The 25,635-nt window shown below is 41.9% G+C and overlaps 1 protein-coding gene across 1 annotated transcript in view; it reads left to right on the plus strand.

The window, feature by feature from the left end:
• LOC126418910 (dehydrogenase/reductase SDR family member 11-like) overlaps positions 1 to 22,287 on the plus strand; it is a 45,596-nt gene extending 23,309 nt beyond the window's left edge. The window contains exons 3-6 of the mRNA XM_050085932.1: positions 3,917 to 4,046; positions 10,503 to 10,632; positions 21,691 to 21,837; positions 22,066 to 22,287. Of these exons, the coding sequence (XP_049941889.1) occupies positions 3,917 to 4,046; positions 10,503 to 10,632; positions 21,691 to 21,837; positions 22,066 to 22,107 (449 nt within the window). The 3' untranslated portion in view covers positions 22,108 to 22,287. The remainder of the gene's footprint in view (positions 1 to 3,916; positions 4,047 to 10,502; positions 10,633 to 21,690; positions 21,838 to 22,065) is intronic.
• Positions 22,288 to 25,635: the final 3,348 nt, after the last annotated feature.

The following is a 25,635-nucleotide window of genomic DNA, read 5'->3' on the forward strand; positions in this document are numbered from 1 at the left end:
CCGAGATTGATGTCTGAAATACTCCTCTGTGATACCGACAAGAGGGAGATTGAGTCAATAATTAAATCACTGAAGACTAAGGACTCTCATGGTTATGATGGAGTCTCTAGCAAATATTAAAGTACTGTGCTGCACATGTTAGCCCTGTATTTAGCCATATTTGTAATTTTTTCTTTAGGAAGGGTCAGTTTCCTGAACGATTAAAGTACTCAGTAGTAAAGCCGCTTTATAAAAAGGGAGAAAGGGATAATGTAGATAATTTTAGGCCTATTTGTATGCCATCAGTGTTTGCAAAAGGTATTGAAAAGGCTATGTATGTAAGAATAATTGATCATTTTATATCATACGATTTGCTATCAAATGTACAGATCGGCTTTAGAAGTCGTTTAACAACTGAAAATGCTATATTCCCTTTCCTTGTGAGGTACTGGATGGGCTAAACAAAAAGTTTCGAACGCTTGGGGTATTGTTTCATTTTACTAAGGCAATTTATTGTGTTGATCACAAAATATTGCTCCAGAACTTGGACCATTATGGAGTACGGGGAGTAGCTCACAATTGGTTCACCTCTTACTTTAGCAACAGGCAGCAAAAGGTCATTAATCACAATGTTGATAAAGGCTGTGATGTGGGATCTGAGTGGGGTACTGTCAAGTGGGGGGTGTCCCAGGGATCAGTGTTGGGGCCACTCCTGTGCCTTATTTATATAAATGATATGCCCTCTAGTATTACGGGTAACTCTAAAATATTTCTGTTTGCTGATGACACTAGCTTGGTAGTAAAGGACGTTGTGTGCAACATTGGCTCGGTTTCAAATAGTGCAGTACATGACCTGAGTTCATGGCTTGTAGAAAAGAAACTAACGTTAAATCACAGTAAGACTCAGTTGTTACAGTTTCTAACACACAATTCAACAAAACCTGACGTTTTAATTTCACAGAACGGGCATATGATTAGTGAAACTGAACAGTTCAAATTTCTATGTGTTCAGATAGATAGTAAACTGTCGTGGAAAGCCCACGTTCAGGGTGTTCTTCAAAGACTTAATACTGCCATTTTCACTATTCGAAAGGTATCAGAAGTGAGTGATACTTCGACACGAAAATTAGTCTACTTCGCTTATTTTCATTCACTTATGTCGTATGGTATTATGTTTTGGGGTAACTCTTCCCATTCTAGAAGGATATTTTTGGCTCAGAAGTGGGCGGTTCGGGCAATAAGTGGCGTGAGTTCACGAACCTCTTGTCGACCTCTTTTCACGAGTCTGGATATTTTGACATTGGCCTCTCAATATGTACATTACTTATTGTCGTTTCTTGTTACCAATATTAGTTTATTCCCAAGAATAAGCAGCCTTCACTCGGTTAATACTCGGGAGAAATCAATCCTGCATTTGGATCGGACTTCCTTAACTCCTGTGCAAAAAGGTGTGCAGTATACTGCTGCATCCATTTTCAATAAGCTGCCATTCGAATTCAAAAATCTTAGCAGTAATCCACGCGCTTTCAAATCGAAACTGAAGAGTTTCCTCATGGGTCACTCCTTCTATTCTGTCGAGGAGTTCCTTGAAAAATTAAGCTGATTCTTATTGTATTGCTGATAGCGTTTACTTAAACTTGTGGACTGACATTTTTCAGGTTCATGAACATTTATTTTTATCTGTTATTACTTTTATGTTGTAATTTCATGTACTGACACGTTCCATGACCTTTGAGATTTGCTCCTCAATTTGGTCCTACGGAACTTGACGTGTAAATAAATAAATTATAACTGCGGTGTCAATGATGACATTTTCTCTTAGGTCGTTCCTCACGCTACGTATAAAATCTTTTTCAGTGTTGTTCAAGAATATTGTACGATAATCAGTTCGTCTGATGATGGTTTGCAATGCCAGAAAGTGGTTCGCAAAATAAATTATTACTGTAGAAAATACACAATACTGTTATAAGTAAAAATATGTTGAATGAAGAAGCCACGGAAGAATCTGTTAACATGTTTTTCCGAAGTAGTCACCAGACACACATCTTGTTTCAAGTGATCTGGGCCGGAATTACAAACTTTGTGACGATGGCAGGCACTCAGGGCACTCTCTCTCTCTCTCTCTCTCCCTCTTTGTGTGTGTATGTGTGTGTGTGTGTGTGTGTGTGTGTGTGTGTGTGTGTGTGTGTCTGGATCTGATAGTTTTTTTACAGCACAGTCCACCCCAGAGTGATATGAACTCATTTATTATTTCCTTTGTTTCTACTGTGGCACTTTGTATGTGCCAATTTTCTTCTATCTTCTGTTACAGTGGAGAGCCAAAGAAAAAGGTGTAGACATGCGTATTCAAATACAGAGGTATGTAAACAGGCAGAATACGCTGCTGCGGTCAGCAACGCCTATAGAAGACAACAAGTATCTGGCGCAGTTGTTAGATCTGTTACTGGTGCTACAACGGCAGATTATCAAGATTTATGTGTGTTTGAACGTAGTGTTATAGTCGGCGCACGAGCGATGGTTCACAGGATCTCCGATTTTCCCGTACGAACAATTCATGAGTGTACCATGAATATCATAAATCCGGTAAAACATCAAATCTCCGACATTACTGCGGCCGGAAAAACATCATGCAAGAACGAGACCAACGACGACTGAAGAGAATCGTTCAACGTGACAGAACAGCAACCGTTCCCCAAATTGCTGCAGATTTCAATGCTGGGCCATCAACCATGTCAGCGTGCGAACTATTCAACGCAACATCATCGATATGGGCTTTCGGAGCCGAAGGCCCACACGTGTACGCCTGATGACTGCACGAGACATAACTTTATGCCTCGCCTGTGCCGCCCCCCCCCCTCCCCATGGGACTGTTGATGATTATAAACTTATTGCCTGGTCGGACGAGTCTCGTTTCATATTGTATCGATCGGCTGGACGTGTACGGGTATGGAGATAACCTCCTGAATCCATGGACGCTGTATGTCAGCAGGGGACTGTTCAAGCTGGTGCTCTGTAATGGTGTAGGTCGTGTGCAGTTGGAGTGATACGGGATCCCTCGCTCCCCCATACGTCTAGATACGACTGTGACAGGTGACACGTGCGTAAGGATCCAGTCTGATCAGCTACTCGTACATCGATTCATGTCTACTGCGCATTTCGACGGTCTTGAGTAATATCAACAGACAATGCGACAAAAATGGTTCAAATGGCTCTGAGCACTATGGGACTTAACTTCTAAGGTCATCAGTCCCCTAGAACTTAGAACTACTTACACCTAACTAACCTAAGGACATCACACACATCCATTCCCAAGGCAAGATTCGAACCTGCGACCGTAGCGGTAGCGCGGTTCCAGACTGTAGGCCATGAACCACTCAGCCACCCCGTCCGGCGACAATGCGACACCCAACACGTCCAGAACTGCTACAAAGTGGCTCCAGAAACGCTCTTCTGAGTTTCAACGCTTCTGCTGGCCACTAAACTCCCCAGACATGAGCGTATATGGGATGCCTTGCAACGTGTTGTTCAGAAGAGATCACGCCGTCTTACCCTTACAGATTTATGGACAGCCCTACAGGATTCATGGTGTCAGTTCCCTCCAGCACTACTTCATACATTAGTCGAGTCCATGGTACGTCGTGTTGCGGCTCTTCTGCATGCTCGCGGGGTCCCTACAAGATATTTGGCAAGCCTACCGATCTCTTTGGGTCTTCAGTGTATAATTTCGTGTGGAGTAACGTTCCTACATTTAAAAAAAATTCTGTTAATGCTTAATTCGCACACAGATAGATAGATGAATAGATAAATAGAGAGAGAGAGAGAGAGAAGAGAGTATACCAGTCTGGGTATACACATCCGCTTAAAAATATGTAATGTTTTTGAATGTGTATGCCGATATTTTCGGTGTTCGCTGAGATAGACTCTCTGATGTGCGCAGCTGCATCGACGGACTCATGGAGGCGCATGCTGGACGTGAACGTGCTGGGTCTGAGCATCTGCACCAGGGAGGCCATCCAGGACATGATCAGAAGGGGCGTCGACGACGGCTTCGTCATCCACATCAACGGGTGTGTTCCCTACTTCTTTTGCATACTGACTTCATTAATTTACCCACTCCTGTATCACATTTCACTTACGACCTGGAATACACTGCTAGCTGTGTTCCATAGATTTTAACATGTTATAACAAAATTCTATTGTTATTTTTACTGTTGTTTTCCTAGCAATGACTCCCAAAACCACATGAATTAGCACTTAACTATGACTGAATTTAATTTTTATAAAACGGAGAGAAAGGCCAGAGTAGAGGACAGAATGCATGAGAATACAGGGTGAAAAGTATTTAAACCGACAAACTCTGGGAGGTTGTAGGGGACATCGAAACAAATATTTTTCCCCAATGTCATTTTTTGCTATGAGGAGTATTTAAACCGGTAGAGGAAGATTTATCTGGCGGCAAATTAATTAAACCAACAAACACTTTTCCATTTTTTATGACAAAAAGACAAACCCAATTTCAATTACCGTAGATTTTCAATACTGCCCCCATTGACACGTAAACAAAGGTTACGCCGTTGGATCATGTTCTGTATGACACGGGCAAAAACCCTAGGAGTATCCTGAATAGTTCCTGCTGCTGCTACTATCCGGGCAACCAGATCCCCTTCTGATGCAACAGGAGTTGCGTAAACAAGGTTGCGCATCTCTCCCCACACAAAAAAGTCCAGAGGGGACACATTTGGGGATCGAGCAGGCCATGGTACAGGACCACCTATGCCAGTCCACGTTTCTGGTAACCGTCGGTCTAGGAATCGACGCACACGACGACTGAAATGAGCCGGCGCCCCGCCATGTTGGAACCACATGCGTTGTCTTGTAGGGAGCGGGACGTCTTCCAGCAATTCTGGCAATGTTCTGGCGAGAAAATTGTAATAGTGCATGCCATTTAATGGCCTAGGTAGCAGATACGGCCAAATTAAACAGTCCCCAACAACACCGACCCACACATTAACGGAGAACGGCACTTGATGAGCGCTAGTAACTGTGGCATGTGGGTTATCCTCACTCCAAACATGCAAATTGTGCGCGTTGAAGACGCCATGACGCCCGAACGTTGCTTCATCGGTAAACAACGCAGAGGATGGAAATGTAGGATGCATTTCACACTGTTCCAGGTACCGCTGCGAAAACTGTGCTCTGGGTGGATAATCAACTGGTTCCAGGTTGTGGACACGCTGTAAGTGAAATGGACGTAACAATTGCTCTCGAAGAACTGTTCTTACATTCGTCTATTCGTCCGTATGTTACGTGCAATTGCACGAGTGGTGATTGAAGGATCCTGCTCCACATGCTCCAAGACAGCTTCCTCAAATTGAAGCGTTCTTACGGTGCGACGGCGTCCCTGTCCAGGTAATCGGCTAAATGACCCGGTCTCACGCAGACGTTGGTACACAGCAGCAAAGGTCGTATGATGCGGGATACGGCGATTAGGATATTGTTGTTGATAAACCCGCTGTGCAGCTCGTCCGTTGTGGTGCGCTACGTAGTATGTACCAACCATATCAGTGTACTCACTCCAGGTGTATCGCTCTATTAGTAAACAGAGACAGTGCACTACTACACTGGTGGACAGCAGTTGCCTACAACTGAAGAGCGTAATACGCCCTCTAACAACTGAAGATCGTAATACGGCCTCTAACAACTGAAGAGGGCAATACGGCCTCCACCGGTTTAAATAATCCTCATAGGAAAAAATGACATTAGGGAAAAATATTAGTTTTGATGTCCCCTACAACCTCCCAGAGTTTGTCGGTTTAAATACTTTTCACCCTGTATAGATGAGTGGAGGGAGACCGTGAGCATCGTCTAGATCTCTTTAAAGAGTAATAACAAAAATACGAACAGCAATGGAGACAGATTCTCACCAGAGGAAACAATCCTTTTTCTCAACAAAGAATTTCGTAAAAAAATTTATAGAAAAGGTACATTTATTTAGGATATTTCGGACAGATGACTCAAGAATACTGTAGCAGTTCAGAGTCTCGCGGTGGTAATACTGAATAAAATGTCCTTCGGCTTCCAGTCACGCCAAGTGGTTAACATCCCACGCGCTTTCGACCCTGGTCATTGTCAGCTGGAGTGGCTGCTGACAAACAGTTGATAAGCCCTTACATACTTTAACTACCGGCTGTGACGTCATTGGTGCTCACGGCAACACCATATAGGGGCGTTCGTTGAATACGTGGTCGATGCGTCAGCTTCCTCCTCGCAATCGCCGGATGCCAAGCTGCGCTTAGCTCTAGGCCGTCGTCTCCGTTAAATATACTGTCAGTGATTTCTGTTCCAGTGGCTTCTTTAATTACATTGCTCAGAAACCGTTAGTGCGAGCCACGACACAGGTTCCGTCAAACTTGACCCTGTAGCTGTTCTCTACAGCATGTTCAGCTTAATCGGATTTTTCGGGGTTCGAAGACGATAAATCCTCTTATGCTCCTTCCTGCATTGTTCTACAGCGCACACTTTTTGTATGGCGTACGACTGGCCACAGTTGAGAGGTTTTTTGTAGACGGCAGGTGTTCTAAGAGTTGCCACATCTGTAACTGGTCTCAGCATCTGCCGTATTTTTGACGACGGCTTGAAGGATGATTTGACCTTGTGTCTCTTCAGCAGGTTTATTATCTTATTCGACTCGGGGTCACAGAACGGTAAAACAGCAAGTTTCATTTCCTGTTTCTCATCGATGGCCTTATGTGATTCTTGCTTCAATCCAGTTTATTTATCTGGTGGTCGTTGTCCTGTTGTTTCTGCATACTTGGCGTTGGTGGCTAAGCCCGTGGGGCAGTTTGTCTGCGTCTGATGTCATTATTGCGTAATGAACCAACGTTGGTAACACAGTGCGCCTCTGTGCTGCTGATGATGGCTGATAGCGTGCTAATACAGACGACTGTTGTGCGTAGGTTATCTGTAGACGCTGTGGCGAAGACATCCATTTCCTTTTGCGGCGGACGAGATGGTCCAGGAATGCCAAGGCATCGTCATTTCTTGGTTCCATAGTGAACTGAACTTTACTGTCAGTGCTGTTGAGATGTTCCAAGATCTCGTTGAGTTTCCACGTCCATGGGGCCAAATGCCAAATATTTCTTCAGCTTATCGGAAGTAACCACCAGGCTTTAATAAGAGCTTATCTGATGTAAATCCTCGAACTTCTCTATAAAGTGATTCGCAACACTTTGAGATGATGCATTTCCCATCATAACGCCGAGGGTGAGATTGTAGTACTGGTGGTTGTGAAGCCTAAATGGCTCGATCACCTCACTTTCGAAGAAATGCGGTCCAAAGGGTCTCCGATAGGTACATTCGTAAACAGCGCGACCATGTCAACTGAACAAAATGATACTCTTCAGCGAACCGGTGGTGGATACGATGAGGTGGAGAAGTGTTCCATCTATGTCAATGTTGGGAAAAATGCAAGCAGCAGATGATCTGATGGAAATCTCTCTGGACAAAACTTCGTTCCAACATTGCTTAAGAAGCTCATATGCCATTTTCATAATTCTATGTGCTTGATCGCTCCGCTAAATACGAGGGTTGTGCAGAAAGTAAATTCCGATCTACCACTAGGAAAATCCGGTAAAACTTTGCACAGATGGTTTGGGCAGTGTCTCTAGTACGCCCGTCGATCGTGTCGCGTCGCTCTTTCCAGTTTTGAGTGAACATTGAGCACGTAAAGATGCGTAGGGAATAGCGTCTCCCGCCAAGTACGAGGGCCTGATTAGAGATTTCGCCTGTGTCATGCAGCCCACATAACACAACTGTCGAGCAGTTCCTTCTCCATGCCAATTCTCGGCCGCACACTGCAGGGGCAATGAAGACGCTCCTGCAGCGTTTCCGATGATAAGTGTTTGATCACCCACAATACAGTCCGTAATTGGCTCCGCCTAAGTTTCGTCTCTGCTCACAAGAACCTCTGGCTATGAAGACGAAATTTTTCCACAGACAACGAGTTGCAAACCAGTGCAGCCGAAAGCACAGGCGGCTGCTTTTTATGACGAGGATATTGGAAAGTTGATACAACACTACGATAACACTCGAAGTTGGAGCGTCGACTATGTAGAGAAGTAGATGTAAGGTGTACCTAACTGTTGCAAATAAAACTTTACTGGTTTTCACTGTGATTTCCATTTCGTAACCGACCGGAACTTATTTTCTGGACAGCTCTCGTATTCTGGTCAAGTAGCCTGCATATCTTCGTATCATAGTACGCGTGTTCCACAGGTAGATTTGCCTTGTCCTTGCCAGCAGAAAGAACTACAGTGCTTTCATCACTGCGTAGCGTGGGCAGGCCATTGCACTAAACGCTGGTCATGTCTGGCGCTGGTGCTTTAACTTTTTCGATGATACTGTTAGTCTTACTTCGTATTTGTGTGTCGTTTCTCTGGGGATCTTGCGCTCTGCCTGTTCGACGTCTCTTATTATTTCACATACGGGGATGACCTATGGCGAAGGTGCAAAGTTAAATTCTTTCTTACGTGTTCACCTTGCACTCGTGTCTATGTCTCCCTCCGTCAAGATGACGGCGGTGCGATCAGAGGACCTGTGCTCCGCACAGTATTGTTAAGAAAGCCGGCTGAACTACCATTTCTGCTTCTCTGTAGTTCGTTTTTTGGGAAATGGAAACGATTTCCAACACCAGGCAGCAATATATGTAGAAGAATTTACTCTCATCGTCTTGCATCTGCAACTGTCATGGACGTTGACAGCCTTGAATTGGGTTGGCATCGGTATGGATATGGTACTTCTCAATAAATTAATTATCCATGTAACATAACAGAACGTGCCTGCGTCCAGGGCGACTTCTGTTACACGCACATTAAACCGTAGTCTAAGGCATCTAAGAGGGTTGCAACTTGAATAGTGGCAACTATTTATTCACGACCGATACAAAAAGAGTTACATGTTTGCACCTGTTACTGTCCTTCAAAGTAGTCATCAGCGTTGTGTAGAACCCGTTGCCAGCGATGTGGAAGGCGTAGTATACCGTTACCAGAGCCTGTTGTGTTGATGGTGCGAATAGAGCGGTCTACTGCCTGTCGAATCTCTGGAACAGTTCTGAAGCGAATGCCACGAAGTGGTTTCTTCATCTTCGGAATCAAATCAAAGTCACAAGGACTTCAGTCTGGGGAGTATGGTGGATGGTACAGTACTTCCCAGTCCCATGGACTGAACAGAGCAGCCACAGCTTGCGCTGTTTGCGCCCGCGCATTGTCATGCGAAATGTGTGAGTTGCGCAGAAAGTGTCGCCGCTTCTTTCGCAAAACTGATCGCAGGTGATGCTACAAAAGCGGACATAATACTGTGCGTTGACGGTCTTCCGTGGAGGAACGTAATGCGTTAGGATAACACCATCATTGTCTTACACGAGAATCACGATACCATTCTCCATACTGGGACTCTGACGCACTGTCGACTTTCGTGGCGACCCATAATGACACCATTCGTTCGATTGGCGTTTCAGTTTTGGCTCGTACGATGTGGCCCATGTCTCATCCAGTGTTACAATATGGCGTAAGAAAGCCTCTCCTTCGCTCTCATAGCGCTCCAAGTCCGTCTGAGCAGCGTCGTAACGCATCCATTTTTGCATTTTCGTCAAGTAATGCGGAACCCAACGTGATGCAATTTTTCACTTGCCCAGGCGTTTCTTCAGGATGCGAAGCACAGTCATATGCACTAATCGGGTTTTGTGGACGATCTCACGAATCGTATGGCGTCGATCACTGTCCACTAACGCGGCAACAGCATGCACGTCTTCTTCAGAGACGCTAGGACGACCTGCCCGAAGCATGTCTGCCACAGTTTGCCGACCTTCGTTGAAGGCTTTTACCCAACGTGCCGCTGTTCTGTACGGCAATGTCGAATCCTCACACGCCTCTTGAATACCTTGATGACACTGCCGTGCTGTACGATCTCTGGCACATTCAATATTGATCCAACTCCGTTGTTCCTGATTCGAAAACATAGTGACGCCGTTACTTTAGACCGCTGGCTCACAAGTGACTGTTTTTCCCTCGATTGTGCGCGCGCCGGTGACGTGGGACGGGCGAGTCCATTTGCTCGGAGGTAAGGTAGGTATGTCAACAACGTGTCCTATCAGCGACAATAGTAGATTCCATTGCATAGTGTCTCCACAGCATTGTTGCCACTATTTAAGTTCGAACCTATGTATTTGTGTCTAACTCTTCGTATGCTAATTCTACAGACAACCTCAGAGACTCATGTAAGGAGTTGATTGATTTAAAAGTTTAAAGAATCTGAGGAAATCGAATTTTATGAGAGTGTTCAAGTTTGAAAATTAACTGTCTGCTTCTTTGAGACTCTGAGGATGTCCGTAGAACTAGAACAGGAAGCGTTAGGTACAGAAATTTGGCTTAGACCGCAGTTTAAGGCGCGTGTAACAAAAATCGGCAAGGATGTGAACACCGGTCATCGAAGCTCACGTTGTGTAACCAAGGGTTCGTCTTTCACAGGCTTTGGGGACACAACCCACCACCGAACAGCAAGGTGGCCATGGCTGCGGCCACCAAGCAGGCTGTGACGGCGCTGCTGGAAGGCCTCAGGAAGGACCTCGTCGCCAGGAAGAGCCACATCAGAGTGGGGGTAAGCCACAGCCTGACTGTCCTAGGACGTGATCTCTCAGTACCTCTGCTTCTACACTGAACGATGGGAATAACTACCACATGTGAAGACATCGCTGTCTGGCTTGTACAGCCTGGACTGATATGTAGTCATTTTCTATGCTACAGCGAGAAATTTTCTCCGAAGTATGACTGATAGTAAGCGCGATTTATCCTTGTACTTATGGCCGCAACTGTAACATAATAGTGTTAATTCATATATTTCACAGACCACACGGGTATTACACTACACGTTTCAGAGTTTCGCCTCTCATCTGAAAACTTTTAATACTTACCTTTAACGTACATCACTTACTACATAGTGTTTTTGTTGTTCTTGTTGTGATCTTCAGTCGTGTGATTGGTTTGATTCATCTTGTCACACAAGTGTATACTGTGCGTCCCACGTCACCCCTTCATAACAGCTGCAGCCAGATCTAATCGAACCTGCTTACTGTGGTCATGTCTTGGTCTTTCTCTCTCTCTAAAATTTTTATTCCCTTCACATCCTTCTACTACCAAACTGACGATTACTTGATGCCACAAGTCCTCTCCTACCAATCAATACCTTGTTCCAGTCAAGTTGGGCGATACATTTTCTTTCTTCTCCTATTCTATTTAATATGTCTCATTTAGATAAGTGATCTTCCCATTTAGTCTTCAGCATTGTTCTATAGCATCAAATTTCCAAAGTTTCTATTGTCCTCTTGTCTCAATTGCTCAATCAAAACAAGAGCTCATGTGGTGCTGATGGAGTCTCTAACAGAATCTTGAAGTTTTGCTCTAATTTAATAAGTGGAGTCCTTAGTGATATATGCAATGCTGCGCTGGCACAGGGAATTTTTCCAGACAGATTGAAATACACAATTGTTAAACCTCTTCATAAGAAAGTGGACAAGAGTGACTTAAATAATTATAGATCAATCTCATTGCTGCCTTCATTTTCTAAAATATTCGAAAAAAGTTACGTATTCAAAAGTAGTCTCATATTTATGTGAAAATAATTTACTCGGCATGTCACAGTTCGGATTCCGGAAGGGCTACTCGACTGAGAATGCTATCTACACATTTACCCATCAAATAGGTACAAGTCCTACATAACAAATTATCGCCATTTGGTATTTTCTGTGATCTTTCCAAGGCATTTGACTGTGTGGATTATGTCACACTCTTAGAAAAACTCAGGTTTTATGGAATTGAAGGCTATACACGCACCTGATTTGAATCATAGTTAACGAACAGAAAGCAAAAAGTTGTGCTGAATAACACAAATAATGTTGGGAGGGTGGTAAATTCTAGTGAATGGGGGGTTATCACAAAGGGAGTCCCACAGGGTTCAATTTTGGCTCCTCTGCTGTTCCTTATTCATGTGAATGACCTCTCATTTAATGTTCAGCAAGCATAACTAGTACTTTTTGCATATGACACGAGTGTTATAATAAATACCATTCCAGAAAAAGCAGCTGAAGATATTGTTAAGGATGCCTTTCAAAGAATTATAAAGTGGTTCTCAGAAAATGGACCCTCCCTTGATTTTGAAAAAACTCAATATATCCCGTTCTCTACACTGAATAGATTCATACCGACAATTGATGTAGCATATGAACAGGGCTCAGTTAACACTGTAGACTTCTCCAACTTTTTGGGTGTTCACATTGATGACAACTTGAACTGGAAGAAGCATACTACTGAGCTTGTCAAACAATTAAGTTTAGCTTCTCACGCTTTTCATATAATCGCTGCTCTTGGTAATAAACAGATCAGCCTCCTAACGTACTTTGCATATTTCCACTCAATAATGTCTTATGGAATAATTTTCTGGGGTAACTCACCACTTAGACATAAAGTATCGATTGCACAAAAGAGAGCAGTGAGAATAATTTGTGGTGTTCTACACAAGGGCGTCATGTAGGCACCTATTCAAGGAGTTAGGTATTTTAACTGCACCATAAGAGTACATATATTCACTAATGAAATTCACAAAGAACAGTGATGTTCATATGTACAATACTAGAGGGAGAAATGACCTTTCCTGTCCGTTATTGAAGCTGTCAGTTGCTCCAAAAGGAGTACATTATTCAGCAACAAAAATCTTATATCATTTTCCCAACAACATAAAGTTAAAGGTAGCAGATTATGTATTATATCCAGCTTAAAGTCATTTATTTTGGACAACTCTTTCTATTCCATAGACGAGTTTCTGTTTCAGAACTGGTAAAAAAAATGTACCTCTAAATGTAGTTGCATGTGTAGAACATAAAATTTCAGTAATATTAATATTAGCACTAATCATGTGTGTATATATATCTTGTAATCTGACTTGCTCCACATCATAACTGTAAAATAATCGTCTAAATGATCTACAGAACATGACATAACTAAACTAAACTAAACTATCACCCAGCTTCTTTTCTTTGCAAGGTTACGGCCCTGACAAATACTTTTAGAAAAGACTTCCTAACAGTTCACTTTATATTCGATATTAACAAATTGTCCTTTGTCAGAAAGGAGTGTCTTACAATTGACAATAAGTATTTTATATTCTTCCTTTGTCCAATATCAGTTATTCTGCTGCCCAAATAACAGCCCTCATCTACTACGTTTAGTGTCTCGTTTCTTAATCTCTTTCAATCAGCATCATCTGATTTAATTCCGCTACATTTCATTAGCCCAACTTTACTTTCGTTGATCTTCACCTTATAGCGTCTTTTCAAGACACTATTCATTCCATTCCATTGCTTTTCCAAGTCCTTTGCCATCTCTGTCAGAATCATAATGTTACTCCCAAACGTGCGCGTACTTTAATCCCTTCATCAGATTTTTCTTTGATTTCCTTTACTACTTGCACAATGTAATGACTGAATAACATCGAGGATAAGCTATAATATTTTCTTACTCCGATCTCAACTACTGCTTCCCTTTGATGACCTTCGATTCCTACAATTGCCATCTGTCTTCAGTATAAGTTGCAAATAAAATTTCGCTTCTGTATTTTACCCCGGCTGCCTTTAGAATTACGAACACAGCGTTCCAGTCAAGTTTTTCAAAAGCTTTCTCTAAATCTGCTAAAACAGTGAACGTAAATTTGCTTTCTTTTTTTAACTACAGCCTAAGACAAGCTGTAGAGTCAACATCGCTACCACCCTGACATTTCTCTAGAATCGAAGTTGATCTTCCCCGAGGTCAACTTCTACCAGTTTCTTCATTCTTCTGTAAATAATTCGTGATAGTATTTTGGAGCCACGGGTTGTTAAAGCAATTATTTACGCTATTCACACGTCAGCGCTTACCTTCTTTGGAGCTGAAATTATCTTCTATACATTGTGACATAAAATAAAACAACATCTACCGTAACTTAATATATTAGAGCAGGCTCTTTACTGTTGCCTTTGGTTTATTAGCTGGTGGATGGTTTCAAATGCAGCAAATTCAGTTCGCTTATGTATTTTATTTACTTTCCGTTACCAGAACACTAGACATTAAACATACATTAAAATCCAGTACAAGTCAGCTGTAATAATGTTTAAAGCTTAAATATGTCTTGTTCAATAATTAGCAACTGAGATGGCCTAGCTGTAAATCTACCGGGATGCAGCTTTTGCTGAAGTTTTGGCACGTCAGTAGGTGGTCGTCCATTCCCGCAGTCACATAGGGATCCACATCGAAGCAGCTCCAATGGGCACCGTTATACTTACAAATTTGAGACCCTGGTCTTCAGCCCGTTGAGAGGCTTCCGGGTTCTGAAGGATGTGTTATTCCTAGACGCAAGTTCTTCTTTCAGCTCCAGGATAGGATGGTTGCCTCATTCCATAGCTGTAGTCTCTTTCTGGTGACGTTGTCTGGCTCTGACGATCAAACGAAACTCTTTCTTGAGCGGAGTCGCCTAGGCTGTTGTTCGTGTCCGTGCAGAGGGTGGCGATAATCTGTCATCTGCATTACTGGCCATTAAAATTGCTACACCAAGAAGAAATGTAGATGATAAACGGGTATTCAATGCACAAATATATTATACTAGAACTGACATGTGATTACATTTTCACGCAATTTGGGTGCATAGACCTGAGAAATCACTACCCACAACAACCACCTCTGGCCGTGATAACGGCCTTGATACGCCTGGGCATTGAGTCAAACAGAGCTTGGATGGCGTGTACAAGTACAGCTGCTCATTCAGCTTCAACACGATGCCACAGTTCATCAAGAGTAGTGGCTGGCGTATTGTGACGAGCCAGTTGCTCGGCCCCCATTGACCAGACGTTTTTAGTTGGCGAGAAATTTGGAGAATGTGCTGGCCAGGGCAGCAGTCGTACATTTTCTGTATCCAGAAAGGCCCGTACAGGACCTGCAACATGCCGTCGTGCATTATCCTGCTGAAATGTAGCGTTTCGCAGGGATCGAATGAAGGGTAGAACCACGGGTCGTAACAAATCTGAAATGTAACGTCCACTATTCAAAGTGCCGTCAATGCGAACAAGAGGTGACCGAGACGTGTAACCAATGGTACACCATACCAACACGCTGGGTCACACGCCAGTATGGCGATGAGGAATACACACTTCCAATGTGCGTACACCGCTATGTCGCCAAACACGGATGCGACCATCATGATGCTGTAAACAGAACCTGGATTCATCCGAAAAAAATGACGTTTTGCCATTCGTGCACCCAGTATCGTCGTCGAGTACACCATCGCAGGCGCTCCTGTCTGTGATGCAGCGTCAAGGGTAACCGCAGCCAGAGTTTCCGAGCTGATAGTCGTCGAACTGTTCGTGCAGATGGTTGTTGTCTTGCAAACGTCCCCACCTGTTGACTCATGGATCGAGACGTGGCTGCACGATCCTTTACAGCCATGCGGATAAGATGACTGTCATCTCGACTGCTAGTGATACGAGGTCGTTGGTATCCAGCACAGCGTTCCGTATTACCCCCCTGAACCCACTGATTCCATATTCTGCTAATAGTCATTGGATCTCGACCAAGGCGAGCAGAAATGTCGCGATACGATAAACCGCAATTGCGATAGGCCACAATCCGACCTTTATCAAAGTCGGAAACGTGATGGTACGCATTTCTCCTCCCTACACGAGGCATCACAATAACGTTTCACCAGGCAACGCCTGTCAACTGCTCTTTTTGTATGAGAAATCGGTTGGAAACTTTCCTCATGTCAGCACGTTGTAGATGTCGCCACCGGCGCCAAACTTAAGTGAATGCCCTGAAAAGCTAATCATTTGCATATCACAGCATTTTCTTCCTGTTGGATAAATTTCGCGTCTGTAGCACGTCATCTTCGTGGTGTAGCAATTTTAGTGGCCAGTAGTGTATTTCTTTCTCTCCACCTTGGCAGCTACTTGCCGCCGTTTACTGAAGGGAGCTGTCCTTGTGAGAGACAGACCTTCACTGTCGACGTGGGCTACCTTGTAGCCATATTTTACGACGAAGTCTGTTATCATTGTTAGTAAAAGTGTAACTCCTCGTAGTTCCTGAGGAAGCTTAGCGTGGCCTTATGTGGATGCTTTTTTGCCGTGTAGCGTGGTGGTACTTTCAGTCACTTCACTGTTGTCGGTGGTGTAGATCGTAGGACAATAGACAATATTTAAAATTCACTTTCACGTCCACATAGTCACAACTCCATTCAAACGACGTTGTTTATGTTCTGTTTAAAAGATACCGTAGTCTTGAGGTACTTGCTTTGAGTAATAAACAGAACACCGATTCCCCGGTTCGAACACAGTTATTGCTTATATTTTGAATAAAAATCATCAGTAATGGCGACCGAAGACTTAAGGTATAAGCAGTTACCTCTTTCCTGCCAACAGTCTTGTCAACGAGGGTGGAGAACAGAGTTTCATGACACCCTCTTGCTCTTGGGTGGGAAATTACTTCTAAAAGGCGGAAGAATCAGCGGTGATCATTGGATTGGGACGCAGAACATAATGGAAACCACTTCAGTAATGACATTCAATATATATCCACATTACATGTGACCGATAATTGAAAGAGTGTCTTGATGATCTCTCCATTTACGAAATATTACGAATTAGTCACACATTCTGATCTCCTGGAGGACCTGCCAAAATGGAAGGTTACCTTGCGAAAAACGCTGAATAATCCACGAATAGATAGCGTTCTGCGAGTAGGAGCATGGAACGTCAAAATTTTGATCGTGGCTGTGAAACTAGAAAATCTAAAACTAGAAATGAATAGGCTAAATGTACGAAGGCGTGCTGAAAAATAAAGCCCCCGAATTTTTTGTGTGAAAACTTTGGTAGCTTTTTAAATAAAATAAATATTATTAACATTCTAAATCTTCATTGTTCATGTCTATACATTTGAGCCCTCTGCCGCCACAGGTCTCCGTATTGTAGCATGTAACATGATTATGTCTAACGTAACTACAATGGTGTCTGAGAAACAGCTTGCTGTAATAGAGTTTCTAACCGCAGAAGAGTTGGTCCACACATGAGCCCCCACTTTTTCAGCATGACAATGCCAAATCACACACGAGCGCTACGATATCTGCAAGAACCCGGCGCCTTGGGTCCAATGTCGTCGATCATATTCCATGCAGCCGCGACTTGGCCCCATCCGATTTTCGTCTGTTTCCAGAACTTACGTAACTCCTTCGAGAACTTCACTTTGAGAGTGATGATGCGGTGCAAACGGAGATGAGGTTGTGCCTCCTTCAATAAACTCAAACATTCTATAATGACGGCATCAACAAACTGGTATATAGTTGGGAGAAATTTGTTCGCAACCAGGATTACCACGTTGAGAAATAAATATATATAAATGAAGAATTAAGCCCCATAATGTTAATAAGTTCCGTATTACGTAAAAAGTTTGAAGAGTTTTCACAAAAAAGATTCGGGAGCATTACCTTAAAGCAATCCCTTATAGATGTATTGTGGGCCAGTGTAGTGAAATGGAAGGAAAATAAAGATTTCTGGTCAGATGTGTATAGTATAATATAAATAGCGGAAGAAAATTAAGTAACGAGAGTATGATTCGTTATGAGAACCAAAGTATGGCAGAGAGTGAGTTAATTTTAACAGTTAAATGATAGGATTGTTCCCACCAGAATCTACAGCAAACCGTCGCCGACAACGACTGTTCAGGTACACATTCCAACGTCAGAAGCAAAATATGACGAGACAGATAGGGCGTATGAGAAAGATATTGTGCGGATAATTCAGTGTATGCCGTGGGATGGTAATCTAATAATTGTGAGGGATTAGAATGTGGGGGTATTAGAATGTGGTAGTACGGGAAATGTTGAAAATAAAGCTACCAGATGATATGGGCTTGGCACCTGGAATGAGATGGGGCAAAGACTAATTGAGTTCTGTAATAAATTTGAATTAGTAATAGAGAATATTCTGTTCAAGGATCACAAGAGGAGGAAGTATACTTACAAAAGGCTGGGAGATATGGTAAGATTTGAGTTAGATTACGTCATAGTCAGGCAGTGATTCAGAAATCAGATATTGGATTCTAAGGCATACCCGGGAGCAGATATAGACTCTGATCAGAATTTAGTGGTGATGAAGCGTAGGTTGAAGTTTAAGAGACTAGCCAGGAAGAATCAATGCGCAAGGAAGTGGGATGCGGAAGTACTAAGGAATGAAGGTTTGACGTTCTCTAATGCTGTAGATTCTGCGTTAAAGAATACCTCAGTAGGCAGTTCAGTTGAAGAGGAATGGACAGCTCTAAAACGGGCAGTCACAGAAAATGGAAAAAAACATAGGTAACAAGGGGGTAACTGAGTAGAAATGCTTGAGCTGATCGATGAAAGAAGGAAGTACAAAAAAGTTCCGGGAAATTCAGCAATACAAGTCACTCAGGAATGAAACACACAGGAAGTTCAGGGAAACTAAGGCGAAATGGCTGGATGAAAATGGGAAGAAATCGAAAAAGAGGTGTTTGTCGGAGGAAATGACTCAGCATATAGGAATTTCAAAACAGTTTTCGGTAAAATTAGAAGTAAGGTTGTTAAGATTAAGTGTGCTACGGAAATCCCACTGTTAGCACAGAGAGGATAGGTGAAAAGTGTATATTGTCTGATGACGTGACAGAAACAGGAACAGGAATTTTTATAAAAGAGACAGGGATTCAGTGTTAGAATCAGAATTTAAGAGAGCTTCGGAAGACAAAAGAAACAGATAATATTCCATCAGAAATCATTGGGGGAAGTGGCAACAAAATGACTTTTCACGTTGGTGTGTAGAATATGTGGGCTTGGCGAAGTACCATCTGACTTTCGGGAAAACATATTCCACACAATTTCGAAGATTGCAAGAACTGACAAGTGCGAGGATTATGCACAATCTGCTTAACAGCTCATGCATCCAAGCTGCTGACAAGAATCGTACACAGAAGAATGGAAAATAAAATTGAATAAGTGTTATAAGCCTATCAGTTTGGCTTTAGGAAAGGTAAAGGAACCAGAGAGGTAGTTCTGATGTCGCGGTTGATAATGGAAGCAAGACTAAAGGAAAATCGAGACACGTTCCCTGGACTTGGCAACCTGGAAATAGCTTTCCACAATGTAAAATGGTGCAAGTTGTTCGAAATTCTGCGAAAAACAAGGGTAAGCTATAGGGAGAGAGATTAATAGACAATATGTAGAACAGCCAAGAGGGAATAATAAGAGTGGATGATCAAGAACGAAGGGCTCCGATTAAAAAGTGTGTAAGACAGGGTTGTAGTCTTTCGCCCCTGCTGTTCAATCTATACATCTAAGAAGCAATGACGGAAATAAAAGATAGCTTTAGGAGTGTTGAAAATTAGGTTGTCTGATAAAGTAAGGATTGTGGCGGTTCTCAGTAGAACCGGTGAAGAAAATGCGGAAACACTGACTAGAAGATGCGACAGGATGATAGTAAGAATCGTGGTACTAGAGGTAGCTGTGGAGGGTAAAAACTGCAGAGGAAGACAGACTGGAAATTTTCCAGAATAACTGAGAATTTGGTTGCAAGAACTACTCTGAGATGATAGGGTTGGTACAGGAGAGGAATTTGTGCTGGGCCTCATTAAAAGAGAACAGAAGTCTCTTTAGAGAACACCTATTCTGCATTTCTGTTCACTGTAATCACATTAGTAATATATTCCAAGTGACTTTCGTGAAATTTACCTGAACTAGTACGGATCTGTCATAAGGACCGTAGCGACTGACTCAATTATCGATACACTGCAGTGTTTCATACATTGTTTTATCTTTTTATCTTATTTATAGCCCTTCCCTTGAAAATAGTCTTTTGCGTTTCTGAATAATTTGGAGTGGATCGAGGTCATTTAACGAAAATGGGTATTTTGTACTTTGTAGTTAGGTATCTGCTGCAGATTTCTGCTCTTTCTCACTTTGAATCACCCAACATATTTCTGGAGAGGCTTTTATAACTGGTAAAAGAATTGATAACAATTGGAGCATATAGTTTTATATATTCCAAGTTGATCACATTTATTCTGTATCTGCTTCATGTTGTCTTCTATTCCTTAATTCCGGTAGTGATGATGAAAGTATTTCTGATTTTTTTTTTTCATTCTATCTGAAATTGTTTCAAAATACGAAACGCTTGTGTATTTATTTAAATTATTTGTCTGAGTACTGCTATGACGATCTATTTGTTCTGATCTGTATTTTTCTTCAGCTTCTTGTGGATAGAATCAGTGTTTGTTTGCTATTTGTTCGATAGCAATCTTATTGATAGTTTACGCATCTCATTTTAAATCTTTTGAATTTAAAGAGAATTTATACACAGGCACTGCGGACAGACCTGATCGCAGCATCTTCACGAGAGTTTGTATGTGTGGAACTTGTGGCTATTTTGCTGCCTATCATAGTTGGCTTTTCTATACCTCAGCGATGAGTGTGTTATTAAATACAAGTAATTAAGATTTCTATTTTCTTCTTATTCCACAAAGTAATCTACTGGTAGTCGCAGGCCCCTATTTAAGGAAGAAATTTCTGTGGAAGTACATCAGGAACAGGTGGAAAAATCGCAAAATAAGAGATTCAAAGTGACTGAGATGTCCTATGGAAGAAAGCTGCATGGACTGAGAAGATAAAAAATGAGGAAGTTATCAACAGAATCTACGAGAAAGGGAACATGAGGAAAACGCTGGCACTGCAAGAATAAGGGACAGGACGATAGCACATGTGTTGAGAATCTCAGGAATAGCTTCCGTGGCACTAATGGAGCCACTGAGGGCAAAAGATGTGTGGAAAGACAGAGATAGGAATATGTTGAACAAATAATTGAGGTTGTTAGAAGCAAACGCTAGTCTGAGATGATGGTGTTGGTGTAGGAGAGGAACTAGTGGTGGGTCGTATACAACCATAGAAGTTCAAACAGTGGGACTCTAAAACCGTCTCACACAAAAGATTTTCTGAAACATTTCAAGTAGTAAAAGGAACGAATACAGTTCTCTGCTAACTCAACGAGGTCCTACATTGAGGGTGCAACGTTGACAGATGACATCGATGTTCTGCTCACCAATTCTTTAGTCAGTCTGCTGTGCATTTCGATCGCCTTGTCATCATCATCATCAGGTACATTTCTTTCTGTTTACTTGATGAATTTCGTTTGTGAGTCGCAGTTGTCAGCTATTTGGCAGACGCCGTTCATACGAGCATCTGGAGGTGCAAGTCTATAACCCAGCGAAATCTTTTGTCCAGGACTTTTTCCAATCTCCGATATTCCTCTGATCTTGTACTCTCTAATATATCTGGTTTTTTAATTATTTATTCAATGATCTTTGAGGGACGCTCTCGAACGTGGCTGGACGGCTATTTAAACCTGAAAAATAAACTGATTCCTTCACACTTGGTATTGAGGAAAAAGCTCACCATAGAGAAAGAACTGTATATGATTGCGGAGAATATACTATAGATTAATTTCTGTATGCTGCGTATCTCAAATAACATAGTTTAAAACAATCTACGAGAAATTTGTTATATGATTCAGGGCCAAAATTGCTATTGTATTCTGTTTTGGAACCTTTTTCTTTCTCATTTTGTATATTCTTTATTTCGTTACAGCAAGTATCTCCCGGATTGGTGAAGACTGAGTTCTACAATACAACTAAACACTTGACACCTGAAATGTTCAAGACAGCACCTTATCTGGAACCAGAAGATATAGCGAATGCTGTCATCTACATGTCGTCCCAGCATCCGAGAGTACAGGTAAAGATTATTTCGTTCTACAGTTCCTGCGGGTACACACCAGTCACAAAGTTTCACATATTCTGCAAGCTATAGTTTGTCAAATGATTTTTGCTGCTACTCTTAGTTGCTGTGCACTGAAAAGTTCAAACTTTTGCTGTATTTCTTCCATACTTTGCCTCTCGCTGGTTTTATCTCGCCAGTAGAGTAGAGGAAAACAGACAAACCGATTTTTTTTTTTTGTTCCAGGTTCATGACATCCTAATCCACCCGACCGGTGATCCGTTCTAGATGGAATCCTTAGTGATAATGCACGGATAAACGCACTGCATCTACCCTTCACCTTGAATTGCTGGTCATGCATTTGTTTGTGTTGTGCTGTTACCCGTACATTACTCCGGTATCTCATAATCAACTGAGTTGTTAAGAAGTTACAAAATCGTCTTTAAAAAATAAATTATCCAATTATAATTTTCTCCTTTTATTTGTTTGATTACTAGTTATTCGTTTGTTTACTCTTGTCACAATGGGTACCTGAGGCCTCTCACGGATCATGTCAAACACATTAAAATTTACGGTCCAGGTTTGCATAACCTTGCTTTTAAGTTACCACTGAAGATAATATACGACAGAAAATATCTTGCTTACGACTCATTGAATATTTCACAATAACATGAACGTGAGTACATATCTTTTTGCGGATGAGGAAATGATTATCAGCCATAGCAAAGAATGACTTAACAGAAAGTGATTTTTAAAATGAATGCTATAGCTAAAGGTTACTGTATGCCTGTGCTCATGTAGATTTGCAATGATTATCCCCTATTTTCAACATATGTTAGGCGCAGTGTTACAGGTTAGTATTACCATCCTTGTTGCAGAAGCACTGGCGCCTACAGGACCAAATCTGTGCCTAAAAGGTAATCTCAAAATTATGGTGTAAGTGGGCTGTTTAGGTTTTTATGTTGGTAACGTCACTTAGCGCTCTGTATGAAAAGCACTGACTGTGCTGTGTGCAGTCTGTGGCTGGATGGCATTGTTGGAATATTCACTTGTGTAGTGTTGGGAAGTTGGATGTGAACAGCGCGTAGCGATGCGCAGTTGGTGAGCCTCCAGCAGTGGTGGATGTGGGGAGAGAGATGGCAGAATTTTGAGAGCGGACGATCTGGACGTGTGTCCATCAGAAAGAGTAAATTTGTAATACTGTATACCATGAACTGATATATATATATATATATATATATATATATATATATATATATATATATATATATATATATATATATATATTTGCATAGTTAGCAAATGAAAGATTTTGATAGAGAACAAGCAATGTAAATACATTGTTTGTTCTATATATAATGACTTTTGAATATTATTAAGGTAAATACATTGTTTGTTCTCTATCAAAATCTTTCATCTGCTAACTATCCCTTTCAGTAGTTAGTGCCTTCAGTAGTTTGAATCTTTTATTTAGCTGCCAGTAGTGGCGCTCGCTGTATTGCAGTAGTTCGAGTGACGAAGATTCATGAAAGGTATAGGTTATTGTTAGTCAGGGCCTTTCTTTTGTATGGATTATTGAAAGTCAGATTGCGTTGCGCTAAAAATATTGTGTGTCAGTTTAGTGTTGATCAGAATAAGTAAAGAGAGAAATGTCTCAGTGCGTTCAGTTTTGTTCATCTGTTTGAAAATCAAATAACGTAAGAGGTTTACGAGCACCGTCATTTATAATTTTTCTAAGGGGATGTTTCAGCGGCTGTACCAGAAAATCTATCTATTCGACTTTTCCTTTCATGATCACACATATACATATTGATAATAGCCAGTTTTGACAGTAATCTACGTAAAGCTGTGCAGTATCACAGGAATTATAGAGGAGAAGCAGTAAAATTTAATACATTTGTAGTAAAATTCAAAATTGCTCAAATGGCTCTGAGCACTATGGGACTCAACTGCTGAGGGCATTAATCCCCTAGAACTTAGAACTAGTTAAACCTAACTAACCTAAGGACATCACAAACATCCATGCCCGAGGCAGGATTCGAACCTGCGACCGTAGCGGTCTTGCGGTTCCAGACTGCAGCGCCTTTAACCGCACGGCCACTTCGGCCGGCTAGTAAAATTCGGTTTATGTATGCGCTATACTCTCAAAGTTCGCAGTAACAACAGTCTAATACAGAGAGTCATGACACTCTTTGTTACCCAATACATTGACAGCATGCCAATGGACGTAAGGTGTAACAGTAATGTGTAGATGAAAAGACTTGTGAAGAATACATTAGTGTAAAAAGCTCTATCGAACTCCCAACAGGGTATTTTATATGAACCGATTTTGACATAAAACTCACTGATTTCGGCACAAAATCCACTGATTTCAACACTATGTACTGATTTCCACACAAAATAGATCTATTTCTGTATGAAATACGCTGACTTCGTGAATTTTACTGTCTTCTGTTATCTGTGTTGCTCTCCAAGAAATACATTTTAATGACGGCCATTCCACAACTCTTCGAGGCTACCGTGCGTTCTGTCAGAACAATGAAAAATCGCAACTGCCGAAGCGGAATCGGACGGAAATTTCGTGAACATCTGATTCCAAAATCCCCATGCTACCTACCAAGGTGTTGCCCAATCTGCTCCACGCAGTATCGCCGCTGTATTGTCTAAGTGACGCCTCGAACTATTTGCAGCACGTGAGGTTTTCACATCACTTTTTCCAAGCTACAACCTAAGACCTTAGAAAGCGGTTATGCGGATCAAGTCAGTGATTCCTTTACGTTGAATACAAACTGATCCAAATCTCTGGAAACCTTGATCCGCAGTCGAGTGACTGAAATCACGCACATCACATCTACATCTCAGTATTTCCTCTGACCTAGCAAGACAGTTCTGCATGTTAACTCACCTGATCGGCGACCTTAGAATATTTCCACAGATTTGAAAGGTACTTCGCCAAGAGCTCGTTGTAAACATGAAGGAACCAGTCTTTGACTTCAGACAGTACATCTCCTATTGGAAAACAATACACAATACAGGATGAATTCTACGTTTTGAGCCAAATTTGAGAGGTAGCAGTAACTTGGGCAGTAGCCTTCTTTAAACGGAAGAAAAATAGTTTGTTTTCGTGATTTTTCAAGTAAAATAAAACGTAATGGTAAATCTGATTATATAGTGATATTACGTACACTTTTTTTCTGTATTTCACGCACTGTTGCTTGACTATTAGCAGTGACAACTCTACGCAAACGCCGCTGCTCTCGGTCGTTAAGTGAAGGCTGTTGGCCGCTGGGTTGTCCGTGGTGAGAGGTCATGGCTGAAATGTGGTACTCTCGGCGCACTCTTCACTCCGTGCATTTCGGAACATTGAGGTCCCTAACGATTTCCGAAATAGACTGTCCTACATTCGCTGACACAGAATTCGGTTTAGAATGCCCGCATCAAATTCCGAAGAATTGATATGTACCGTTCTCGAGTTATGTTTCCAGCCAATTTGAAAAATACGGCTTTGAGAAAAACGCGCTTTATATTTTGCTTTACATTTTTTGTACTTAAGTTAAACGTATATTTAGTCGGCAATCCCTGGAACATGCAGAAATCCTTTCAGATGCAAAAGGAGATTCTCTTCCATCTTGTTCGTGGCCATAGTGGTCATGCGGGCTTTCGTCATCCGCTGTTCTGCTCGTTCGATACACTTTTCCTCCGCTTTGATGCAGCAATTTTAGCAGGATGGTCCGATCTCAAGTTCGAGTACGTTCATAATTTCCACAATTCCTGTTAGACCGTCGTTGAAAATATAGGTCGACAATTTTTTCCTGC

This window comes from Schistocerca serialis, chromosome 9 (genome assembly GCF_023864345.2).
Source record: "Schistocerca serialis cubense isolate TAMUIC-IGC-003099 chromosome 9, iqSchSeri2.2, whole genome shotgun sequence".
NCBI lineage: Eukaryota > Metazoa > Arthropoda > Insecta > Orthoptera > Acrididae > Schistocerca > Schistocerca serialis.